This window comes from Netta rufina, assembly GCF_964035555.1.
Source record: "Netta rufina genome assembly, chromosome: 1".
NCBI classification, from domain to species: domain Eukaryota; kingdom Metazoa; phylum Chordata; class Aves; order Anseriformes; family Anatidae; genus Netta; species Netta rufina.
This window is the reverse complement of record NC_140123.1, coordinates 105,465,180-105,487,507: the sequence shown is the minus strand read 5'-3', so window position 1 is coordinate 105,487,507 and position 22,328 is coordinate 105,465,180. Positions and strand designations below refer to the sequence as shown.

The 22,328-nt window shown below is 38.6% G+C and overlaps 1 protein-coding gene across 1 annotated transcript in view; it reads right to left on the bottom strand.

The window, feature by feature from the left end:
- ROBO2 (roundabout guidance receptor 2) overlaps nt 1–22,328 on the bottom strand; it is a gene marked incomplete at both ends in the record, with an annotated part of 468,927 nt that overhangs the window by 144,966 nt on the left and 301,633 nt on the right. The window contains 2 exons of the mRNA XM_084291813.1: nt 548–668; nt 2,628–2,785. Of these exons, the coding sequence (XP_084147939.1) occupies nt 548–668; nt 2,628–2,785 (279 nt within the window). The remainder of the gene's footprint in view (nt 1–547; nt 669–2,627; nt 2,786–22,328) is intronic.

The following is a 22,328-nucleotide window of genomic DNA, read 5'->3' as shown; positions in this document are numbered from 1 at the left end:
GGTTTTCAGGATGCAAAGCTGCTTTGTGCCCTTTAAAAAAACAGATGACAGACATACCTCTATACATTCAAAAACTTGATCTTGGATTTTCTCTAATGACTTTTTACTGGTCCACTGTGCTCTGCTGTGCTCTCCTACAACTGTTTGATTTCACAACCCCACAGGAATAAGTAATTATTTAAATAGGCAATGCTGGTCCAAATCTCTGTTAAGTAGGAATTGTCAACTGTATTAGAAGTGGCTCAATTACATTTGGCAATTTTGTGAGGGAGAGCATTATGTCCTGGATTACCGTTTCTAAGCATATGCATATCACTAAGGACCTCCAATTAAATTTAGACTACGTGCTTAGAAGGAAAATATTGGGCCATCACCGTTCCATCACTATAAATTGCAGCCTTTAAAACCAGGAGCTACAAAATGCAGCTTAAGCAATGCTATTGCATTTTGTTAACCTGATTTTGTCTCATATTCTGATGAGTCACCTAGATCAATTCAATATATAACATTTGTAGTGAAAAGGAAACAAAAGCTTGAGTAGCTTTACCAAAGACAGTCAGCTCTGCTGGATCGCTGTCTCGCTCCCCCACCATGTTGGTTCCAACACAAGTGTACATGCCAGCATCACTTTTTCGTGTATTGGAGATCATTAGTTTTCCACCACGTATCTGTTTCAAAACAAGAAACATATTTTTAAATTCAGATAAACAAAAGATATCAGAAAAAGATACACACTCAGGCAAATTCCACAAATTAAGCATTTTAATATTTTGTTTGTAAATATATAAAAGGCTTAAAAAAAAATAATAATCCCATACAACTAAATATCATTATGCTGCTCTAGAATGCATTTTATCTTACTGATTGATTTGAGATGTGTTTCATTTTATCCCCTTATTTTTCATTAGATGCATTACATTTCAAACACTTTCATTCCTTGCTACCTCTTTGGCAATGCAGAGTGGTTGCATTTCTTGCATGATGATATGTAAAGCACTTTTGACATCTCTCTGAGGAAAAAGGCAGTTTCACTCAGGTTTATTTAGTTAGTTCATTTTATTGTTACTGGTGCCTGAACAGTTTCCTTGTTCACCGATTTAAGACAGATTTTCTCTTCTCCTTGATGCAAACAGATTGAATGTAGCCCAATGATTGAACAGTTTCCTTGTTCACCGATTTAAGACAGATTTTCTCTTCTCCTTGATGCAAACAGATTGAATGTAGCCTGAGAATTCACCTGACTCCCACAAGCTTTAATGTTTTCTTGGGTATAAAGGATATTTATATAGAGAAAAAGCAGGGTAGTTGAAAGAAATAAAGTAACAAAATTGCAGGTTAAAAGTTAGAACATGAATGCAGTGCTTCAAAATGAACTTGGAATATAGCCAAAGAAACTCGAGAGTCAGGGAATGGTATCTCCCTGCCACTCTACCTTCCTCCTCTATTCTTGAGTAGACTGTAGCAGAAACAGGATGGCCCATAATACCACAAATAGCAACTATTTGGATTGTTTAGCTTGGAATACTTCTTTAGGCATCCAAAGCAATGAACAAGTTCCTAACAGTACTTCCACATCGAATAACATCAGCACTGAATGAATTACATATCCCCACATACAATATAAAACTTTATTAAATGAATATCAATAGTGAAAAACGTAACATTCAAAAATTAGGAACAAAAAAAATTAACATTCAAAAATTAGGAATTATGTCCACACACCTTTAATTTGTCCCATTAGTTTGCACAGACCATTATATCATTTCTATTCACTTGATAAGATAATTCTCTCTGCTGGAACTTTTTTCATTCAGTTCACGAAATGATCCATCACAAAAATCAAACCGTTTTTCTCCTTTATTTAATACGTATTCCTATTCAGGGACGATCATTCTTTAGAGCATAACTTTAGTCTGCTTAGAACATACATCCCAATTACTATACTAAATTCAGCATTACCAATGTAATCCTAAATTAGTGGTTTTTTGTTTTGTTTTGTTTTACTTTTTTCTAAGAGAGTATTTGCATATCTCATAGATATGACTGGTTTTATCCTTCAAATAGCTCTCTGAAATAAAGCCTGATATTGTTTTCATTTCAGGAAAGTGAGATCTAGAAAAGATAAGGCCAAACTGGTCAAAGAGATCCACTGAGTCCCAAGGTGAGACAGCTCACATCGAATAGCATACTTTACACAACCAAATCTAGGCTCTAACAGACTTTGGTTGCAACAGTTGCACAAAGCAAGCCTCAGGAAGTTCAAGCTGGACACTTAAACCAGTAGAAATAAACAACTTTTACCCCTTATTTAGGAAAGGTCACGGACAAAAACTGTCAAGTGCAACAAGAAGTCTCTGTGAGAAAGGTGAATACATTATATTTCTCCCTCTCTCCTTCTGCATTTTCAGAAGCCAAGGCTCCTCTCTCTGTCCTTCCACCACTTTACACAGCACAAGACTGTCCTACTCCAAGGGTGTGCAAACTCAACTCAGTTTCTGACATCCACTTCAGTGGTGTACATGATTAGCTACGGAGAAAGACCTGAAGCTATGATGGTCTGCCATGCTCAGCTACTTGGCTTTATTGCAGGTCCCATATATATGAACAACCACCTGAGCTGTACTCACACTGATCCGCTCTTCCCTGTCATCAATGCGGACTTTATCCTTCTTCCAGTAGATGGTAGGCTCAGGGTGTCCACGAGGTGGCTGGCACTCCAATATGGCAGGCTCTCCAGCTGCCACCACAACATCTGTAGGGTTTTGGCGGAAGTCATCTCGTAGCACTAACATTGAAAATGAGGGAGAGAAGAAAAAAATTACTAGGAGTGACATCATTGTAAGTGGGGGGATAAAATATATATATAGAATTAAAAAAAAAAAAAAACACTGCTCAACTATTATTAGGTGATGACTTTGTATCTTATGTTTACTACAAAATACCTCATAAAATAAGTTGGCGAGGTATGACCTTTTATTCAATGGAAGCAGATTTGATATACATGCCTTTTTTTTTTTCCCTCCAGATAAAAACACCACCCTGCATTTAAATAAATAAATAAATAAATAAAAGACCTGTAGCACCCATTACTCTTTTTGTCTTTTTAGTGTTGACAGGGTCACTTCCCATTATGGGAAAAGTAGTACTGTAAAAGTAGTACTGCAGGTCTGATATCAGTTCTCTTCATAACAGAAAACAGCATGCTGAGTATCTGGCTTGCTTGGATCTCCAATTTGAGTAGCTAGATAAGGAAGTGACACAACTGGTACTTTGTTGCTGACTTGCACTTTGATTAAGAGTATTATTGTTATTACTCTTACTACTCTTACTACTATTATTGTTATCACCAATACATGATTAACTGATCACCAGTTCGGAAAGGAGAAACTGAAATCATGCCACTGCCAGTGTTCTTCCAGCATTTTTTTTTTTTTAATTTATTTTAATATATATATATTTGCAACTTTGACCAGTGTTGTCTGACAACATTGAAAGCAAAAAACATTTAAATCACCAAGCTGCTTGAAAATTAGATTAGGCAACACATGCTAGCTTCTTATGTAAATCAAGCTCCTATAAAGAAGATTTAGGTCCAACTACCTGACTTCAGTGTGTTAAAATGACATCCACTTCATCGTTATTCTTCCATGTGTGTCCTAGTCTCTAGGTTAATTGACATTCTTATAAATATAAAACTGAAAATATCTCTAGATGAGCTACTGAAATAGAATTTAGGGCATTTCCTCTACTTGAATTTCAGCTATGTATGGCTTACATTACAGCTTTAAAACAGTTCTTGCCCTTAATGGAAGCAGGGCCCTCTGAGAAATTAGAAAACACCGTATCCTAGTGAAGGGGCAAGTCAGGAAGAGTTCAGCAGAAATTGCTCAGTCTCATTTCATAAGCAGAGATAATTTACTGCTTTTGATGTTAATAAAATGTGCCCCATTTTAACATTTGGAACTGAATATTTTTCTGTTCTGTAATAAGACACAAGAAACTATGATTAATACATATAAGAATTGGTCTCTAAATGGGCTGAGGTGAGCAGGCTGTATAAATGTGGCACCCAAAATGACATACAAGGTAACTTTTATTGTTCTGCATTTTGGGATACACAGGTAGATCCCAAAGGAAGGAGAAAATTAATTGGCAGTTAATTCTTTTTCTAACAGGAGGGAAAAAAAAAAAAAAAAAAAAGAAAAGAATGATTACTTAGGTCTTGCTCTTCAAGCATAAGATAGCATTGATAGGACACAATTGGCAATGGATGCAACTCTGGCAAGAACACATTCTTCTCAAGAAACACACCAAGTAGATACATTTTATTTTTCCCAATAGATAATGAAAGACTCAACCATGAAATATTTCTGATTACTACAAATCACTCTATGCCTTTGATCCTTTGATTCCCGATACTCAAGCTGACAGAAATAGAATTTATAGAGCTTCAAAATGAAACGGAATAAACTTAAGAACTGCACAACACAGAAGTAGTAAGCTGAAGATCTTGGGTTGTTGACTATTTGGAATTACACCATTTTTCAAACAAAGCCAAGAAAGATAATACTTTAGCAGCCTCGGGGAAAGAATCAAAAAAAAAAAAAAAAAAAAAAAAGGTCATACAAAACCACCTATTTTGGGAAGCATCTTCATGCGTCTCTGTGATCATTATGATACAGGGGAAAAAAAAAAGAAAAAAAAAGTACTTCTGGGCAGTGATATTCTCTCTTTCACGCAACTGGTAAACAGACAGGATACATCAACTTCTTCCATTATGATTACACACAAACTAGTATTAATTTTTATTGGCTTGACTCTTTGCATAATTAAAAAGCTCCAATGCAAATCCATTAGCGGAAAATCCCCAGAAAATCAGCAGATCCTACATCATGACTTTATACTCCTGACAGCAATACCAAGGAAATCATTTTCCCTGAATGTTACACACAGCTGTATGAAGCTGACAAACACAGTTTCTTGAGGTGATACATAGCAAATTACATTAACTTTCTCTGAATCATTCCAGTGACTGTGCAAGGTTCCAATCAGCAGCAGAATATGAGAATATGAGGCAGATTTGATTTTATCACATTCCTTTACCCAAGTCCTACTACAAATGTGGCTTGAATGGAAGACAAAATTGATGCTACAGGGTTTACTTAATCTTGCTCTGTACCTCAACACATACGTGAATCTTGAATAGATATATCTCAGTGTTTCCATCTATAGCATTCTGTGTTTGGGAGAAAAACAAAAAATGGTGGGGAAAAATGAAATAGGGAAAAATAAAGCAAGGACAGAAAGAGAGAGATAACAGAAAATTTGTAGAATATAAATAAAAGAGAGAAAACAGCCCAGAGAGGAAAACAGTGAACACTAATTTCAGAGAGAGTGAAAAGAAAAAGCCAGGTAAAGAAGGAAAAGAGTAAGAACGAAAGCACAGAGGAAAAGAAAAAATAAAAGCTGAAGAATAGAGGGCACAGGCTGTAATTTCTCTGATTCAGTGCTTTTAACAAAACATAACACGGATAACACAAAGCTCAGACATTAATCTGATCAGCACAGCCATCCCGGCACATCCAAACGTTACCCTGAGAGAGAAGCAATGGGGCTCCGGAAGGAGGAGATCTCGGGGTGCTGGCCAGCAAGCTCAGCTGCCCCAGCACTGCGGCAGATCTCAGCAGAACAGAAAGCAACAGAAGGAGGGAGCATCAATGGGAAGTGGAGCTCACATGTATTAGGAGGGTAAATGGAAAAGTTGCAGCACAGCTTAGTGCATTCACCATATCTAATGGCACAATCATCTGTGAAAACAGAAAAGCGGTTGAGAGCTGTGGAATATTCCTCAGCCAATTATCCACAATTGCCATACACTTCCAAATAACTGCAACTGTGCTGGAGCGGATCCCCTCTCCCAACACTGGCGGTGGCTTTTGTTCCCTCATGAAGCCAGCCTTCCTCAGTTGTTTTTTTTTTTTGTTTGTTTGTTTGTTTGTTTGTTTTTACACATTCAGCACAAGAGGTGAAGCACCGCCATCAGGCTCCTCTTCACCTCATGTTCCTCCTTGCTATAGCCCAGTGTTAACACAGGCTGGGCTTGCCCTCGGTGTTACTTGACATTTAACAACAGACACAAAAGGCTGGGAGAGCTGAAGGCCCAGCTCCCCAGGTGAAACAGAGCAGGGCTGCTCCCCTCCACCAGCCGGCCACAATGCTGGCTCCCTTGCACTTGGCCATGCATGGCCTCGATACTGTATGAGCTCCAGGAGCCTGGGGCCTCACTGCTTGGGAGGGCAGTGTAGGGCTAGAGGGTAGAAAGGACAGCTAGATTGCACGTACAGCACACGATAGTGCTGTGGACAAAAGTTAATTAAAGTTTGATCAGTCTCTTTGTAGTTCTAACAGGTTGATGCTGCTCAAACAAGATAGATGTCTGCAAACTGTCACATCGGTGTTTAAGGGATGCAAAGCCCTGCATGGCCACTTACAGGTATCCACGATAGCAATAATGAAAACAACATCTAACAACAGCAGCGGCAAGATAAACGCTTCCACACCAGGCACCTGCCAGAGTCAGGAAAAAAAGACAAAAAGAAGTCCCCGCTACCACGGCAACTGCTCACCAACACCTGCCAGCTTAGGCCCAAATCCAGGCCTTGGTCAAACCAATGCTCGTAAACTCAGGGAATTATATAGAAACTGAATTAATTTCCTTGCTTGAGGCTCCAGAAATTTGTTTAAAGGAGCCAGAGATAAAACAACAATGTTTATGGAGTGGGATGAAAGGTGGAGGGGTCAAAATTATTCTAGGCTAGATATCCATACCTTAATCCTGCTTTCCACTACAACAGCTTCCAGGCCCTTAGAAAGAAAACATGTTTATAGGATTTACATTTACATGATGACTACAGATAACCATCTGTCTGTTTCCACTTTTTCAATCTGGTCCATGTCCCATGAGCCCCCGGCCCATGGCCAAATCAGTGAAGCTGGAAGGAAGAAGCATGTGCCCACTAGGAGGCTCTGGAATAATTGCCTTCTTCTCCCACCAGCGCTCAGCTCTCCTCTTCCTTCCTCCGATGTACACAGCGAACATCTGACATTATTGGGGAGGGGAGGGAGGGAAAACCTCCTTTTCCCCTTTTTCAGTGAATGATAATGTCTTAAAACACAGCTACATCTGTCATGTTGACTAGAGGGTATAAAGAGATACCGAATAAATATTAATGTGCTTCTGTAACTTGGGTCCTGGTACTTCATCTTGTCCCTTCTGTTCCATTTGGTGCTTATCTGAGGATATTATGACTCTCACATAAGGAATTTACACGACCATACTGGTGGTAGGTTGGTTATATGCCACACACAAGTAGGTCTCCCCTGATCCCAAGACATTGCAACCCCCCAGGTATTTTCCTAAATCCTTGTCTCTCCACCACTGCTTGGCACTTTTCTCCTACGACACATACTGATATGCACAGTCAACATGAATTATTATGTCAGATAACTGCTTAGATGTCACACAGTGTATGTGTGTATAGATTAAGGGATTAAAATACTTGAAATAATGTATGGTGTAGGGGGGGGTATTTCAGAGCTTGGGTAGTATTTATCACCTACAGAAATGGCCTCAGAGCAAGCTGGCACTGCCTGCTGGAATGGAGTGACAAGAACAAGGGGTCACAGACAGACTTCCTTGTTAAAACGAATAATACACTTAGAGGATGCTGCTGCCCTACCTTTTGTTTAAACCTCTGTCACATTTTGTATGGGAAATTATAAACAAATTCACAATTAGGCAACAGTCCTAGGCAGGACTCCAAGGGAGTCTTGAGCTCCCTCTGCATATGCACAGCCCTGGAGGAGCTGCCAAACAATCATGGAAATTTTTGTAAAAAAAAATATGAAGAACTACACTTTTTCTTTTTCCTTCTTGTGTCTACTTTTTCCTCTCTCCTGATACAGATATTGCCTAGGAAACATGAATGATAGCTAATTTACTATAACTCAAAATGTTCAGACTTCACTGTTTACAAGGAAGTCCAAAACCCGAAAGCTTAATTTTCAGAGGTGTTAGAGTATTTTCAAAGGGTCCAGCTGCTTCAACAATGTCCAATTAGTAGGGCCCCGGGAAATCAAAGTGAGGAAGAGAGTAGTAGGGAGATATCTGCATAAAGAAACAGAAAATGCTCTTCCTTTCAGATTCAGCACTTTTCTTTGGCTTCATCCATTTTTCTCACTCAATATTCCATGTGCTTCTGAACTTAATAACCTACTTACTACTTACAGTTATAGGGAACTTGCTCTTTATTTTCAGGCCTCAGCAAAAAGCAGAACAATGATGTGGGAAAAACACTCTGTTCTTATATGTCCTCTAAAGATTTTAACAGCTCCTATATGCAGATACAATTGTTTATAGAATTTGGACCTTTGATGAGCATTAACATCTAAACGTAAAGTGAGAGACCCTTGCTTCTGAACAGAGAATTTATTAAACAAAGTTAACAGAGAAGCTGATAATCATAGTGTTAGAAGTCAGGTGCATGAACAACCACTATTAAATAGGTATAGTGAATGAAGTTATATCCAGTTGGAGACCGGTCACTAGTGGCGTCCACTATTCTCTTCAATATCTTTATTGGTGATCTGGATAAGGGGATCAAGTGCACCCTCAGTAAGTTTGCAGATGACACCAGGTTAGGTGCATGTGTTGATCTGCTCGAGGGTAGGAAGGCTCTGCAGGAGAATCTGGGTAGGCTGCACTGATGGGCTGAGGTCAACTGCATGAAGTTCAACAAGGCCAAGTGCTGGGTCCTGCACCTGGGGCGCAACAACCCCAAGCAGAGCTACAGGCTGGGAGATTAGTGGTTGGAAAGCTGCCTGGCAGAGAAGGACCTGGGAGCATTGGCTGAATATGAGGCAGCAGTGTGCTCAAGTGGCCAAGAAGGCCAACAGCATCCTGGCTTGCATAAGAAGCAGTGTGGCCAGCAGGTCTAGGGAAGCAATTGTCCCCCTGTACTCAGCTCTGGTGAGGCCGCACCTCAAGTACTGTGTTCAGTTTTGGGCCCTTCGCCCAAGAAGGACATGAAGGTGCTTGAGAGAGTCCAGAGAAGGGCAACAAAGCTGGTGAGGGGTCTGGAGAACAAGTCTGATGAGGAGCGGCTGAGGGAACTGGGATTGTTTAGCTTGGAGAAAAGGAGGCTCAGGGGCGACCTTATCACTCTCTATAGGTACCTTAAAGGAGGCTGTAGAGAGGTGGGGGTTGGTCTGTTCTCCCACGTGCTTGGCGACAGGACAAGGGGGAATGGGCTTAAGTTGCACCATGGGAGTTTTAGTTTGGATATTAGGAAAAACTTCTTTACCAAAAGGGTTGTCAGGCATTCAAATGGGCTGCCCAGGGAAGTGGTTGAGTCACCATCCCTGGAGGTCTTTAAAAGACGTTTAGATGTAGGGCTTAATGGTATGGTTTAGTGGAGGACATGTTAGTGTTAGGTCAGAGGTTAGACTAGATGATCTTGGAGGTCTCTTACAACCTAAATGATTCTGTGAAGTAGACAGATTTCAAATGGAGTTATTGGGAGATTTTCATACTTTTTCTCTAAACTTCTGTCTGAGATGTACCCCAACTAGCTGACTGCACAAAGGTTAGGAAAGAAGATAGGCTTTTTCCTGTCTCATTTCAGCACACATTGCAAGAGTCAGATTGTCATCTTTCTCCAACAGTTAACCCAGTTAACTGCTGACCTATTTTCCCTTTTTACACAACTACACAGGTATATTAGCTATTGCAAACTAATGCTAAACAGTATTAGTTATTGCAAACATTAGTTATGATTTGCTTCTGATTTTTTAGAGGCTGCTATTGTGCCGAATTAAGTGTATGCAATACAGCTTGAATACACACTCACTGAAAAACTATATCATGTCATTGTGATTCATTGTACTCACTTGAATACAATCTGACATCTCCATAATTTTTCTGAAAGATTTTATTTGACTACTAGATGGCAAGAAGAGTGGAGATTTTTCTAACTCAGAACATAACATATTTATGTTTAAGTTTCTTGATTGAAAACAGAGTTCTATCACCTGTCTTCATTGCACTGAGGTACCAATAAACTTTTGTTTTTTAAATTCCCGCCTCCTTCCACCAACAAATTCTGAAGGCTACAGCTAACAGTCAGCAAACTCATTACCCATCTGCTATAAATCTTTAAAAGCATCACTGTGTTTTGACAGTCAAGAAAGGCAAAGGGAAGCATAAAACAAGAATTCTTTATGAATGCAAATATCACAAAGAACACATTTAAATAATTTCAGAAATCTAAAGCTATACAAAGCAATATGTTGAAAATTTTTCTCTAGGATACAAAGCAGTTTTCTTTTTTTTTTCTTATTTTAAAGCATAATCACTCTGGATGAATGCACTGCCCTGACTGCTAATGCTAACAAGGGTCACGTTACCAAGAGTTATATTTCAGACACTAAAAACCCTATTACTTGCTAAAAATTTTAGAGACTTTACAGAAGAACTGGTATCACAATTGCAGACAGCAAACTTTGAAAAATATCCATTGTCTGTTGTAAGCCTTAAGATTTAACAAGGATCAGACATTTATCAGTTTACTACAACAGTCATTTAACAATCCTTCAAACTCAAGTCTGACATTTGCTTTTACATGCTCTTTACATTTAATGGGCTACATTTTCATAAGATTATGGGCAAGTAATTTATTTTTTCCCAACAAATGTGAATATCAGGTGTGGAACTGAGTACAGCTTCAAAAACCACTGCATCTTTCACTGCTGCTTGTACGCCAGCATGTCTCCTTTGCAGCAAGAATATGGGACTAGTTTCCCCAAAACCACTAGAAGACTCTTTGCATCAGCTATGCTTCTCTCCAAGCAATGCAGCAGGGAAGACCGTGTTTGGTAGAAGAGGCAATCCTCACTAATACCTTTTAGGCTACTGTCACAAAAAAGAATACTGGTCTGGATAGACCTTTGCTCTCTTGTACTACAGCCATTCTTACATTCTCATAAGCAAGTATATGTATATATGTATCTATATGTGTGTATGTGTATATATATATATATATATATATATTTCAAAAGCGATGGCATCCAAAAAACCTGAAAGTTACTGAATGTCAAAGATACGTGAATGAATATCAGGCATGAACTTTTGACTAATTACCTCAGAAGAGCATGCACAAGCTGCATCGTATATACAGAGTACACCACAGAGATTCCCCAGAAAACAGAGATTTAATTAGTAAGTGCACAAACCACTATATCACAGCATGCAGTTTTACTGTTGTGAGCACAACAGTAGAATTGCCAGGTACATGCAGCACTATGTTCAACCTAATGAATGCTACCTAGTTTGCCACAGCATTGAGCAGTTGTGTTTTTCTGTTTCCAGACTCAAGTTTGTTCTCCTGCAACCACTTATGCTACTTCAGTCCTCTGGGCTTCCAGTTCAAGCCCAGTCAACACACCTAAAATGTACATGTACCTTCAGTAAAACAAAAGAATAAAAAAGGATGAGAATAACAAAACCAAGTTCAAATGAATGAATATTTCTTGTACAAGAAATATAAAATGTTACATGCTTCATTTAACCAATATAATACAGTCTGCAATCTCTGAGCTGCGCTGAAGTGTGAATAGCCTCTAATAAATTTCCAGTGTACACACGCACAACACATACAACAGCAGCTGGGACGCTTTCCCATCTTGGCAGGGGGTCACTGCCACATTACTTATATACTTCAGCCACATTAGGCAAATCATCAAACAAAACAGTCTCTTGCCCTCTAACATAGGAACTCTCTTCCTTCCATCCCCCATCCTCTTCATCTAACCCTGGTCTCTATCAAGCTACATCTGGTAATTATACACTAGAAGTCATCTATTCAGTTTTTCTGAGCAGGATTATGATTTTTTTTTTTTTTTTTTTCAGAGATTTCATGTTGTTCTCCTCAGAAGTCAGGACTGAAAACAAGATATCTAAGCAGACATACAATGTGTATTTCTCAACAGCCTTTCATAACATAAGCTCGATAAGCTTTGCAAGGGGCTGCACAGCCACACTTCATCAAATATGGAGCAGGAGATGCACCTGCAGCTGGTACACAGAATGGGTGGGAGCCTCCTGCTGCTTCTGGACTGCCTCACTTCTCATCCTGCAAACTGTCCTGGTGCCAACAGGCCATGTTAGGGTGCTTGCCAGATGCCGTTTCACCAGGCCTGCTGTATAGTCCTGGCTGGCCTCATGCCCTCTGTCCTGTACACGGGCAAGTCACTGAAGACAGGCTCTGCGGTGATATTTCCTGCAGGGCCTGAGCCCAGGGTGACTTTCTAATTGCTAACCTTCTGGAGGGCTTGGCTGTTCTCACTTTTTCAGAGCCTGACCCAGCAAATAGAGACTGGAAACTGCATAAAGCATGTCTGCATTGATGTCACTGAGACAGGCCCTGTCATTTGAGGGTAAGGAACAGAAGGCCCAAGCGAAGAAAAAAGTGTCGATGAAGGGAGTGGGACAGCAGAAGAGGATGAGCTGCCAGTATGTGCATGCACGGCTGTAGTCAATTTAGGCAATCCTCTCTCCAAGAATTTATAGCAAAACCCCAATCCTCAAACTCCTCTAATACTTACGATTACATATTATTCTAATTTTATATTATTGTAATGTTCTACATTAAATTCAAAAAGCAAGGATGTGTGTTCCAAAGGTGTTGTTCATTAAAACTCCTATCCTCCTGTGCTCCTGTGTTTAAGTGTTTGGTTGTTGCTTTTTTTTTTTTTTTTTCCTTTCTTTCCATGATGAAATTTTCTTCATAAAAGGCTCCTTCCAGGTTTAAAAAACGTCCACAAAATGTTAGATGACAATTTCTCTGGATTATCTTGAATAATACAAAATCATGTTTTACTTATCATTCTGCTTCATGCATTTCAGTTTGCAGAGCTCTAAAGAACCAAAGGAATATGTTATGTAGACACCATATTAAACACTCCTAGGAGAGAGTCATTTGAGTTCTGTCGGTATACTGCCAACTAGGAAATGACCCACAAACAACTAGATAAAACGGTAGTTTTATACTGTCTAACCACGGACAGGATGCCCAAATTTGTGATTTTATGCAAAACAAAGAAGATAATAACATAATTTGCAGGAAATCTTATGCAATTTTGAGCTGCTCAAATAGTGTAAGGAATTACTTTCTTGCAGTATGAAATATAACTGTCCCATTTACTTTCAAAAGAGAAAAGTATATGAGAGTTCACATTGCCCTCATTATTATTCACAACACTGTGCCAAGAGGGAAAAAAAAAATAAAGAAGCAGAAGCAAAGACCAACTGTAGTAGCCTAAAGCAATGATTTTGAAAGCGAAGTTTAAGCACCCAGAGGGAGACCGGGAGACCGGAGCCTGGGTGTCCAGCTCCACCCTCCAGTTTCTCTGTTCTGTACCTGAGAATCAAAATGACCTTCAGCTGAGCAGTTACACCAGCTACCAGACACACTATTGAAAACGTAGTAGCGTAATATTTTGACTTGCAGTAGAGGTGAAACAATCTTTTTTTTCCTAATACCACTTTCCCAAAGTGCTGTTTCATGCACAACAAGTTTTGCATAATAGAAAAACTAACAGTACAATAAAACAAGAACAACAAAATAAATCCTCTGTGTCACCCATCCTTCTAAACTCGGTGCTCAATAGTCCTCTGGCACTTCAATACAAGAGAAAATCAAGGTAACTATGTAACTGCTGAGGGCTTTAAATTATGAGAAAACTAGCAAACAGCACAACTCTTCCTAGTCTGGTTATCCCAGACTATAGAGGAGAAACAACCTGGGAAGCATCTCTAAAGCAGCCTGAAATGGGTGTGCCACTCAGCAGCTGGAGCCCTTCTGATGAAGGGCTCACATTTCCCTAGGGTCTTGGAGTTGGAAACACCTCTGCTAATAGAATCATAGAATCATTTAGGTTGAAAAAAGCCTCTGAAATAACCTAGTCCAACCTTTAATCCCACAGTTAAAACATAAAATCTTTTTTACAATCTTTCCCCTCACTTAGGCTTTTATACATAAACAACTAGTGCAATGAAGAGTCTATTCCAGCACTGGCACATTGAATAACTAAATATTCCAAGAGGTATTGCTTTAAATGTGAACCTCCCAGCCCACTGAAGTCATCCATTTTATTCCTTCTTAGCACTGAGTTTAACTAGACACAAGGTACCTGTGTCTGTAACTCCCACAAAAGATTTAATTTGTGTACATTCGTATAGCTACTGTCATTTCTCAATTGGATTAGAAAACAAGAGGCTACACTGACAAGATAGTGTTCAAGCACCATATGATAGACAAAGTATAATATTGAAATAGGCAGATTAGATTATTAGACTAGACAGGATTGGATGAAGGGAATTTTTAGCCTGCCACAGTATTCACCTGGGATAGATTTTAGGCCAAGTAGCACAAATGTTTTCTTCCATGCCAATTAGAGAAAACAAAACAAAACAGAAAACAACAGAGAAATTCTCCTGTTTGGGGGATTTTTAACCCAGATCACTCCACTGACTCAGTTCACAGCCCAGATCCATAAGCAATTGAGAGAATGACAAGCTATTACACGCAGAGGAAATGAGTGGCCAGGAGAGAATAGAACTACTTAAACCAGATTTTCCACCAAGGAAAATGTATTGTTAAACCATGCATTATATTTCCCTATATTTAGAACAAGGAATACATAAAACACAATAGCTCTTATAACCAGTGCATGCTGTGGGATTTCTCTGAGACCAGGAGAACTGGAAACATTCTCTAGTTTGCTTGTGCAGCTTCAATTAAGGCAAATTGAATTAAACTGTCCCTAGAGGAGGACCTCTGTAGCTCTGCTCCTCCATTTCTGAACAGTTCCAGATGTGGGTGTGGAACATTTTCATTTCTCTCTGAAGACTTCCACATGCATGGCTGTGCTTCCACACTCAAACAAAGAGGTGAGCTTCTGGGGGGGAATATGTGGGGCACTAAACAATGCCCAGCTGATAGCTCAAACATGTCTGATTTTAACAATCTAATTCTCTTCATCGGGACTTCCTTACTTAGGAACTGACGGGCCAGCTGCAAACAACTCATGAGAGATGGAAGCGCTTCTACTGGTGAACAACTGGAGGCTGAGCACAATGTAGCTCATGATTAGGCATTCAGTGGCTCTTTGCTTTCTTCTTGTCATATCCAAAATTTATTATCTGCTTAATAGCTACACTTTGCACTTCCTTTTGGGCACCTATTCAATCCAAGGTACTAATTAGACTTCTTTTCTAATGCCTCCAGTACCCTGACTTCTGTCTTGAGGAATCATTCTTCCAGCATAGGTCTGCAGGTTCACCACAGTATTTTGAAACTCAGCAATTTTCTAATTCTTTACCACTCTCAGGGCACACCTTTGGGTCTCACATACAGAGGAGTGTATGGGACTCCAACAGGTCTAATTGCTGATCACAACTCCACACTTAGCAGAAATTTGTGAGAACTCTCCCCCACACCAGCAGGACACTGGAGATCAATGCCATTTTTCTGAAAATCATGAAAGCTTCGAGCCCTCCAGAGTCTTCCCCCTCCTACTCCCAGTAAAAGACTGTGACACCAGCAAAACTCTTTTTTTATTTTTTTAAATAGCAGGTCACCGGGCTATTGTATGAACAAGAGAGCACTATACTAATTCAGTGCAATTAATATATATATATAGAGAGAGAGATTTTTTTTTTTTTATGATAATTTCTAACCAGACATCTCAGGGCTCTAAGCCACAACCCTCCATACTATTTTTCAAACAGCTAAATAGAAATGCCAACATTGGCAGATGCAAAGCAGTAAATCTAATATGTAACTGAACTTACTGAGCATGAGGAGTTTAACTCCGTATTGTGCAGAGCTTGCTAATGAAATTCATCTGAATGTACGGTGCAGCTGACAAAGAGCTGCTGCATGCACAGAGTACAAATTTACCTGGCACTTCTGGGCCTCCAGGAGCCTGGACTGCAGAAATTCAACAGCTTATTGTTGGAGTGGGCATGCCAACAGTGCTGGCAATTTAGACTCAAATTTCTCTACTGGTCTTTTTTTTTCCTTCTTCTTCTTTTCTTTTTTCTTTTTTTTTTTTTTTTTATATTTATTTTTAATAACAAATCCAAGACATTTATTCATAACCTGCCTTTAGATCCTAGTGGCAATGGTAAATCCATTAAACTTTGCTTTCACTGTTCATGATGTTTATAAAAATTGTAGGTGGAATTACAAACCAGTAATACAAAGCCTGGCATTTTTTCTCCTCAGATGTAATAACAAGCTGGATAAGAATAAAGTTGACCCAGGGATTTCAATACAGAAGCTTTCATTGGAAACCCGAGCAGGAGTGTGCAAGCCCATGTTTTTATGTCAATATAATAATGTCATTGCTGCACCTATTAATAAGTATAGATCTCATGATGGATTCTTGGTTGATGGAACATCATAAAATGTATTATATTTCTTCTAAAACAATATAATTAACTCTTAATGAACCCTTCCCTTTCACTAGTAAATTCAATTTTGTCTAATCCTTGGGTTTATGGTAATGTTGAGCTCATTAAAATGTTACTTAAAACTCATTAAAATGCACACTGAGAGGTAACAGCTTCATTACGGTAATATGTTGTAAAAGAAAAAAGAATGCTTTATTACCATTTAATTGTTTCCAAAACTGAATACATTTGCATAGTGATGAGGTTCACAGGATATTTTCAGTAGTACTCAATAATTAAGCAGCTCAGTAATTAAAAATGCATTTTCTAAAAATAATTTTATGTTATTGCTTACTCCCTGTTGTGTTTTTCAATTGGGAGAGGTGCTCATGTCAATACAGCTTACAAAATCGAGCAACACTGATACCTGCACTGATATTAAAAGACACATCAGTTTAATCTCTACGTAAAATTCTGTTTTAAAATAATAACTTAAAATTGCTGTCAATCTATTTTACAAATCAGACTTTCTAACAAAGTCATATAATAACCATACAATAATTTTTCAGTACAGGGCAGAACCAAGAATACAGGGGCCTCTCAAGTGCAAAGCCTTACGGTAATTTTTAACATTTATTGTTACGAGATCATTGCACATGATAGAGCAGAGGTCAGCTGGCACCTAAACATGACTCAGAAGGATATTAGCGTAACTGTGACTTTGCCCTAGCCCATGTTCAGAAGCAGAAGCCCTCAAGCCAGGGCAATTCTGATACAGTAGCATCACCACTTCTTTCTTGCTTTGCCTCTCGACAGGGGCTGTCCTAGCTCAAAGACAAAAGGATTCTTCTTGCACAGCCTTGCTAACCATGTGCCATCTTGCTCTTCACTGCTAGCATGAGGTTGGGGGAACCAGTAATGCACTGCTGGCCAAATATATGCACACAGGAGCAGGAAGTGTCTGCACTATAACAGTGGATGTTATTATGGTTAGATATGTGATTAATAGATTTATATTTAACATGCAAGCCCAATGACTCTTATTTCAACAATTTCTATCAGAAAAAATTGCTCTGATGGTTATCAGAAATACTCTGTGAAATGTAGAGGTCCAGGCTTGTTTTCAATGTAACTCCTTACAGTAGCAAATAAACATATATTAACAAAACAATCCAATGCTAGAGATAGAAGCTACATCTCCTCAGTAACCTCAGCACTAGGCATATTTAGTGTCCACTACTTGCTGTATGACATCTGCTAAGGAAAACATTTTGCTAACTGAGACATGCTGACTTTAACTGCAGAAGAAGGGTTATTAGAAAAACTGCAATACATTGCCAGGATATGCAGCTTGGACTTTTAGATGGGAAAAATAAAGCTCTGAAGCCTTGAGTTTATTCAAGGATCTGTCTAACGTGATACCATTTAAGATTCCATGAAGTGTGAATTTAGTATAAGTTACTGTTGTTTTCTATGGCTACAAATATTATTATTTCTACTTCTACAATATACATATATATATACATATATATATAACATACATATACCACAACACATCCAACATGGATTTTTCAAACTTGCTGTTTGAAGCAAGGCAGAGACAATTAAACTTAAAAGTGGATGCAGCAGGTTAGACATGTCAGTGTAAATGGAACAACAGAAAAAAGTGCTGCGCTCTACACCATGAGAAGAGAACAATAGACTAAACCAAAAACAATCTAAAGAAAAAAGTCAAACAAAAACTGAATTTAACATTTTCAGCAGCTGTTGAGTGAATCAACAATCATTGTTTCTATTGAACAAGTGAAAAAACACATTACATACACTTGTACGTAATAAAACAGCATTCCCGTGGTACCAGGCTGGTACAAAATGAAATAAAGTTATCAAGCTTAACATACATTTCTTGGGAGGTGTGTGTGTGTGTGTGGGGGGGCTTCCAGACAGTTAACTGATCTCAGTTCCCAGATGTAAATGGGGACTAAATCAGAATATCAGAATTCTTGTGCTTATGTTTTTTATTATTCGAATAAATCAGTTTCAAAGATTTTTACAATCTCCTCTATTTACTTCATATAGTTCCTCCCACAGTGGTCCAAGCGACAACTCAGTAATGCACCTCATAACATAATTTATTTAAAAAAAAAAATAAATTCCAGGACAGTTACTCAGTGATACAGCAGTGTGTAGGCTGATAAATGTTATTTAAAACAGTAAGTCAGGTTTTTGTTTGTTTTTAAATTTGCTTTTGATACTCCTTGAACAAATCCAAACCCTTCTGCTGGAGATGTACATTGCTGTTACTACAATCATTTGCATGTCACATACTCAGCTATTTCAAAAGAAAACAAATAATGTGTCTTTTTTAGCCAAGTAAACAATCTCTCATTTTATCTTTATTGCACACACTAGCAGATAAGTTAAGCCATTTCTCTCAAACACTCTTTGAGATGGTTGGAAATAAATAACTTGTATAATAAGTATTAATGTTGAAAACCCTCTCCATTTTATTTCCTTGCATCAACCAAGTAAAATTAAATGAGATACTATAAATACGCAATAGAAGATAGATGGCACATTAAGGAAAAAGAGAAGTAATTACATACTATAGTGACTAGTTTTTGCCTACATAAGTACTGCATAAATTGAACCACCAGCAACAAAGGCTGTAAAAAGAGTAAGAAAAGGTACTAGCATCTCAGTTTTCAATTGCTGTTTATTGGAGGGATGACTAGTCTATTAAGTACGATGTTTAGCAAAAATATGTAAGCACAACTGATGTTAGAGCAAGATTTGCAGAATCATGGCTGTGCACCTCAAAAAAAAAAAAAAAAAAAAAAACTCTATTAGGTTAATTCTATGAACAAACAAAAGCAGACAAAAACAATACCATTTTAAGTCAGCATTGATACAGCAGTTTAGAAAGAGAAACATACAGACATAGTGCTTGCAAATATATACTTGCTGCCTGAATCATTTTGTTCACTGCATCCCCCTGCTGTTGTGGGGAGAGAAGCCACAGTGAGAATAGAAATGATCACCAATGGGATAGAATAGGAGGATGTGCTGATATGAACTGAAAGGGCCTGTCAAATTTAAACTAACCACTTTGGATTATTTTTAAACTTGTAACAAAATTACTGCTTATTATTTATTAGGAGTTAACCGCCAGTAGTATTTAACATCACTGCTGAATACATGCAAACTCAAGAGGCCATGCACCAGCTTCACTGGTCCGCTCTCTAGCAATATACTGCTTCAGAACCTTTAGAAGCTTATATATAAACACAAGGACAAATACAACAACTTCCTCTTAACTCTTTAAATAACTTTACATACATTAATATTTACAACATCTCAAGTTTCCGAAGCTGCACAGTACTAAACACTTCTATAAAAGCGAGTGTCCTCAGCTCGATTCAAATGATGATGAAAGGGGCTGTCCACATCCAGACTATGCACTGAAAAATGACTGCCGAAGACTTTCTTTCACAAATGAAACACTAACCTGATTTCTATTGTCTTTACAATCTGTCTAGATTTGCTTTGCTGGGACTTTGAGTTATTCCTTCATTCAGACTTTTTAAAACGTCAGATTTGTTTGAGAAGAAGGGAAAGCAAGGACAAACAAAGGGGATTGCAACTCTGGGTACTTTTGCCATTTCTTATTTAAAATACTAAAAATCACCTGTTTGAGCGCCCCCCCATCCTCCACCCCCTAATGAGAGGTGTTAGTAGACAGCAGCAGCCCAGCCCACCCCCTGACGTCTTTAATTGACTTCAAAGGGAGCGTTATCAAGAGCTACTCGAGCAGTGCTAATAGTGCCTGTGGATTGCTCACACATGGCATGGCTGGCATTCTTCGGACCTTAAAAGGGCTAATAGGAGAGTGTAATCTCCACCCAGCATGTGAGCAAAGGCCAGGAGTGATCTGGGAAACAAGAAGTAATTAGAAAGTGTTCTCCAGATGGAAGGGAGGTGAAAAATGAAGATAAAGCCTGTAGCCAACTATGGAGTCTCCTAAATTCAGTTTGGAAACTGCTGGCACAAGAGAGACAGTTCAAAGACTGTTCAATAATTTAAGTTACTCACCTAGAAATATGGGCTTTTAATTTTATCTGTGATTGAACGTTTCACAACAAAACCATACAATGAGGGTTACAGAGGAAAGTAGCTTTTAAGATCTTTTTTTCTGTCAGTGTTTCTCCCATAACTTCAGTAAGATACCAGAACATCATAACTCTCTTCCTATTTTTGACTAATTTATTAGTAATTGTAAATTGAACTGAATTTCTGCAATGTCCTAGTACTTCAAAACTCTGAAGCACTTCACAAACTCTGAACAAGTCTGACTGACCCAAGAAAGAAGGGAGAAATATGTGAGTGTGACTTCACACCCCACTACATGTAAAATGACATAGTTTGAATTCTCTGTTCGAAGGCGTGTGGAAGTACTACTTCAAAGTCTAGAACAGAAGACAGCATGAAGCTAATACACACTGCATCAGGAAATTTGGTGGTCAGTGTGAAAAGGTTACTGCGTAAGTTGAAGTTTCATGGGGAAACAAAGACCAAATGGGCAGAGGCCCATGCAGCTACCATGTGGAAGGAAGTGGCCGGTAGGCCTGAGAAGAGCAGCAAAGCAGCCGGGCTCCATGTCCCCTGCCCTTCCCACTGTGATAAAGCCCAACTTCCGGCCCTCCTCTGCCTACAGCAACCCTGCCTACATGGTGACAGACCCACGGGCAGGAGGAGGGCTTGTGGCCTCTGCATAACGCCCTGCGGCTAATCAGACAGCACGTCTTGACCGCAGAGAAGAGAAATGACTTTACCTTAATTTTCACTTTTAATAATTGAAACATTTTGAAAAGCAATACTTAAAATGTCTTTTCAAGAAAAATTAGGAAAATTAGTTGTGATTTCAACTTCACTGCCCTACTGTAAAAAAGTAATGAACCATGACTGCTGAAGAATGCCTCTAAGTTAAAAGGTGAGATGCTGTCACCAATATTAGTGTATATATACATATATATAAAGACAAACAAACAAAACAGAATATAATATTTAATTAAAAAAAAAAAAAAAAGCTAAAGACACTGTGGGCAAAATGCCTCTATTGTAGCTGACAGCACATGACTAAGAACAAAACAATGAAGCACTTCTCTAACACACACTGATAAAGTTGAACCTCCCTGGATGGAAAACGCTGCCTCTGTCTTACTTGAATTGTCAGACAGTGTTAATGAAACAGGGAGAATGGGGGAAGATTTGGTAGATATAACTTATCACATGCTTTTGTCAAACCAAGGAAGATCCTTGACAAGAAACTATTAAGGAAAATAAATAACCATAGGGTAGGAGGTAAATTCTAGTTGTGGATTAAAAATTAGCTAAGTGTTAGCAAACAAAGAGTGGTAATTAATGACTCCTTCTCCAAGTGGAGAGAAGTTCAGAGCTGGGTACCTCAGGGATCTGAAACAGGACAGGTGTTCAATACATATATTAATGGGTTCAAAGCTGAAATAACACTGAAAGGGAAGAAAAAACAGCAAACACAAAACTAATTTCTGAAGGATAAAGATGGCTGAGATGTGCCACCAAGATCCATTCAAATGTGAATACTGATACTGAAAGAGCATTTAATTTCATATCAGGTATAAAGGTATATACTTTTGAAAGAATTATTAAAGTCTTATCTGTGCTCCAAATAGTTTGGGAAATAACCATCTAAATGGAAATAGAGGGGTGAAAAAGTTAGGAAAGATAAAAGAAAAGCAGTGAGGTTCCAAAAATAAAGCACTGTGTGATTTCAAAA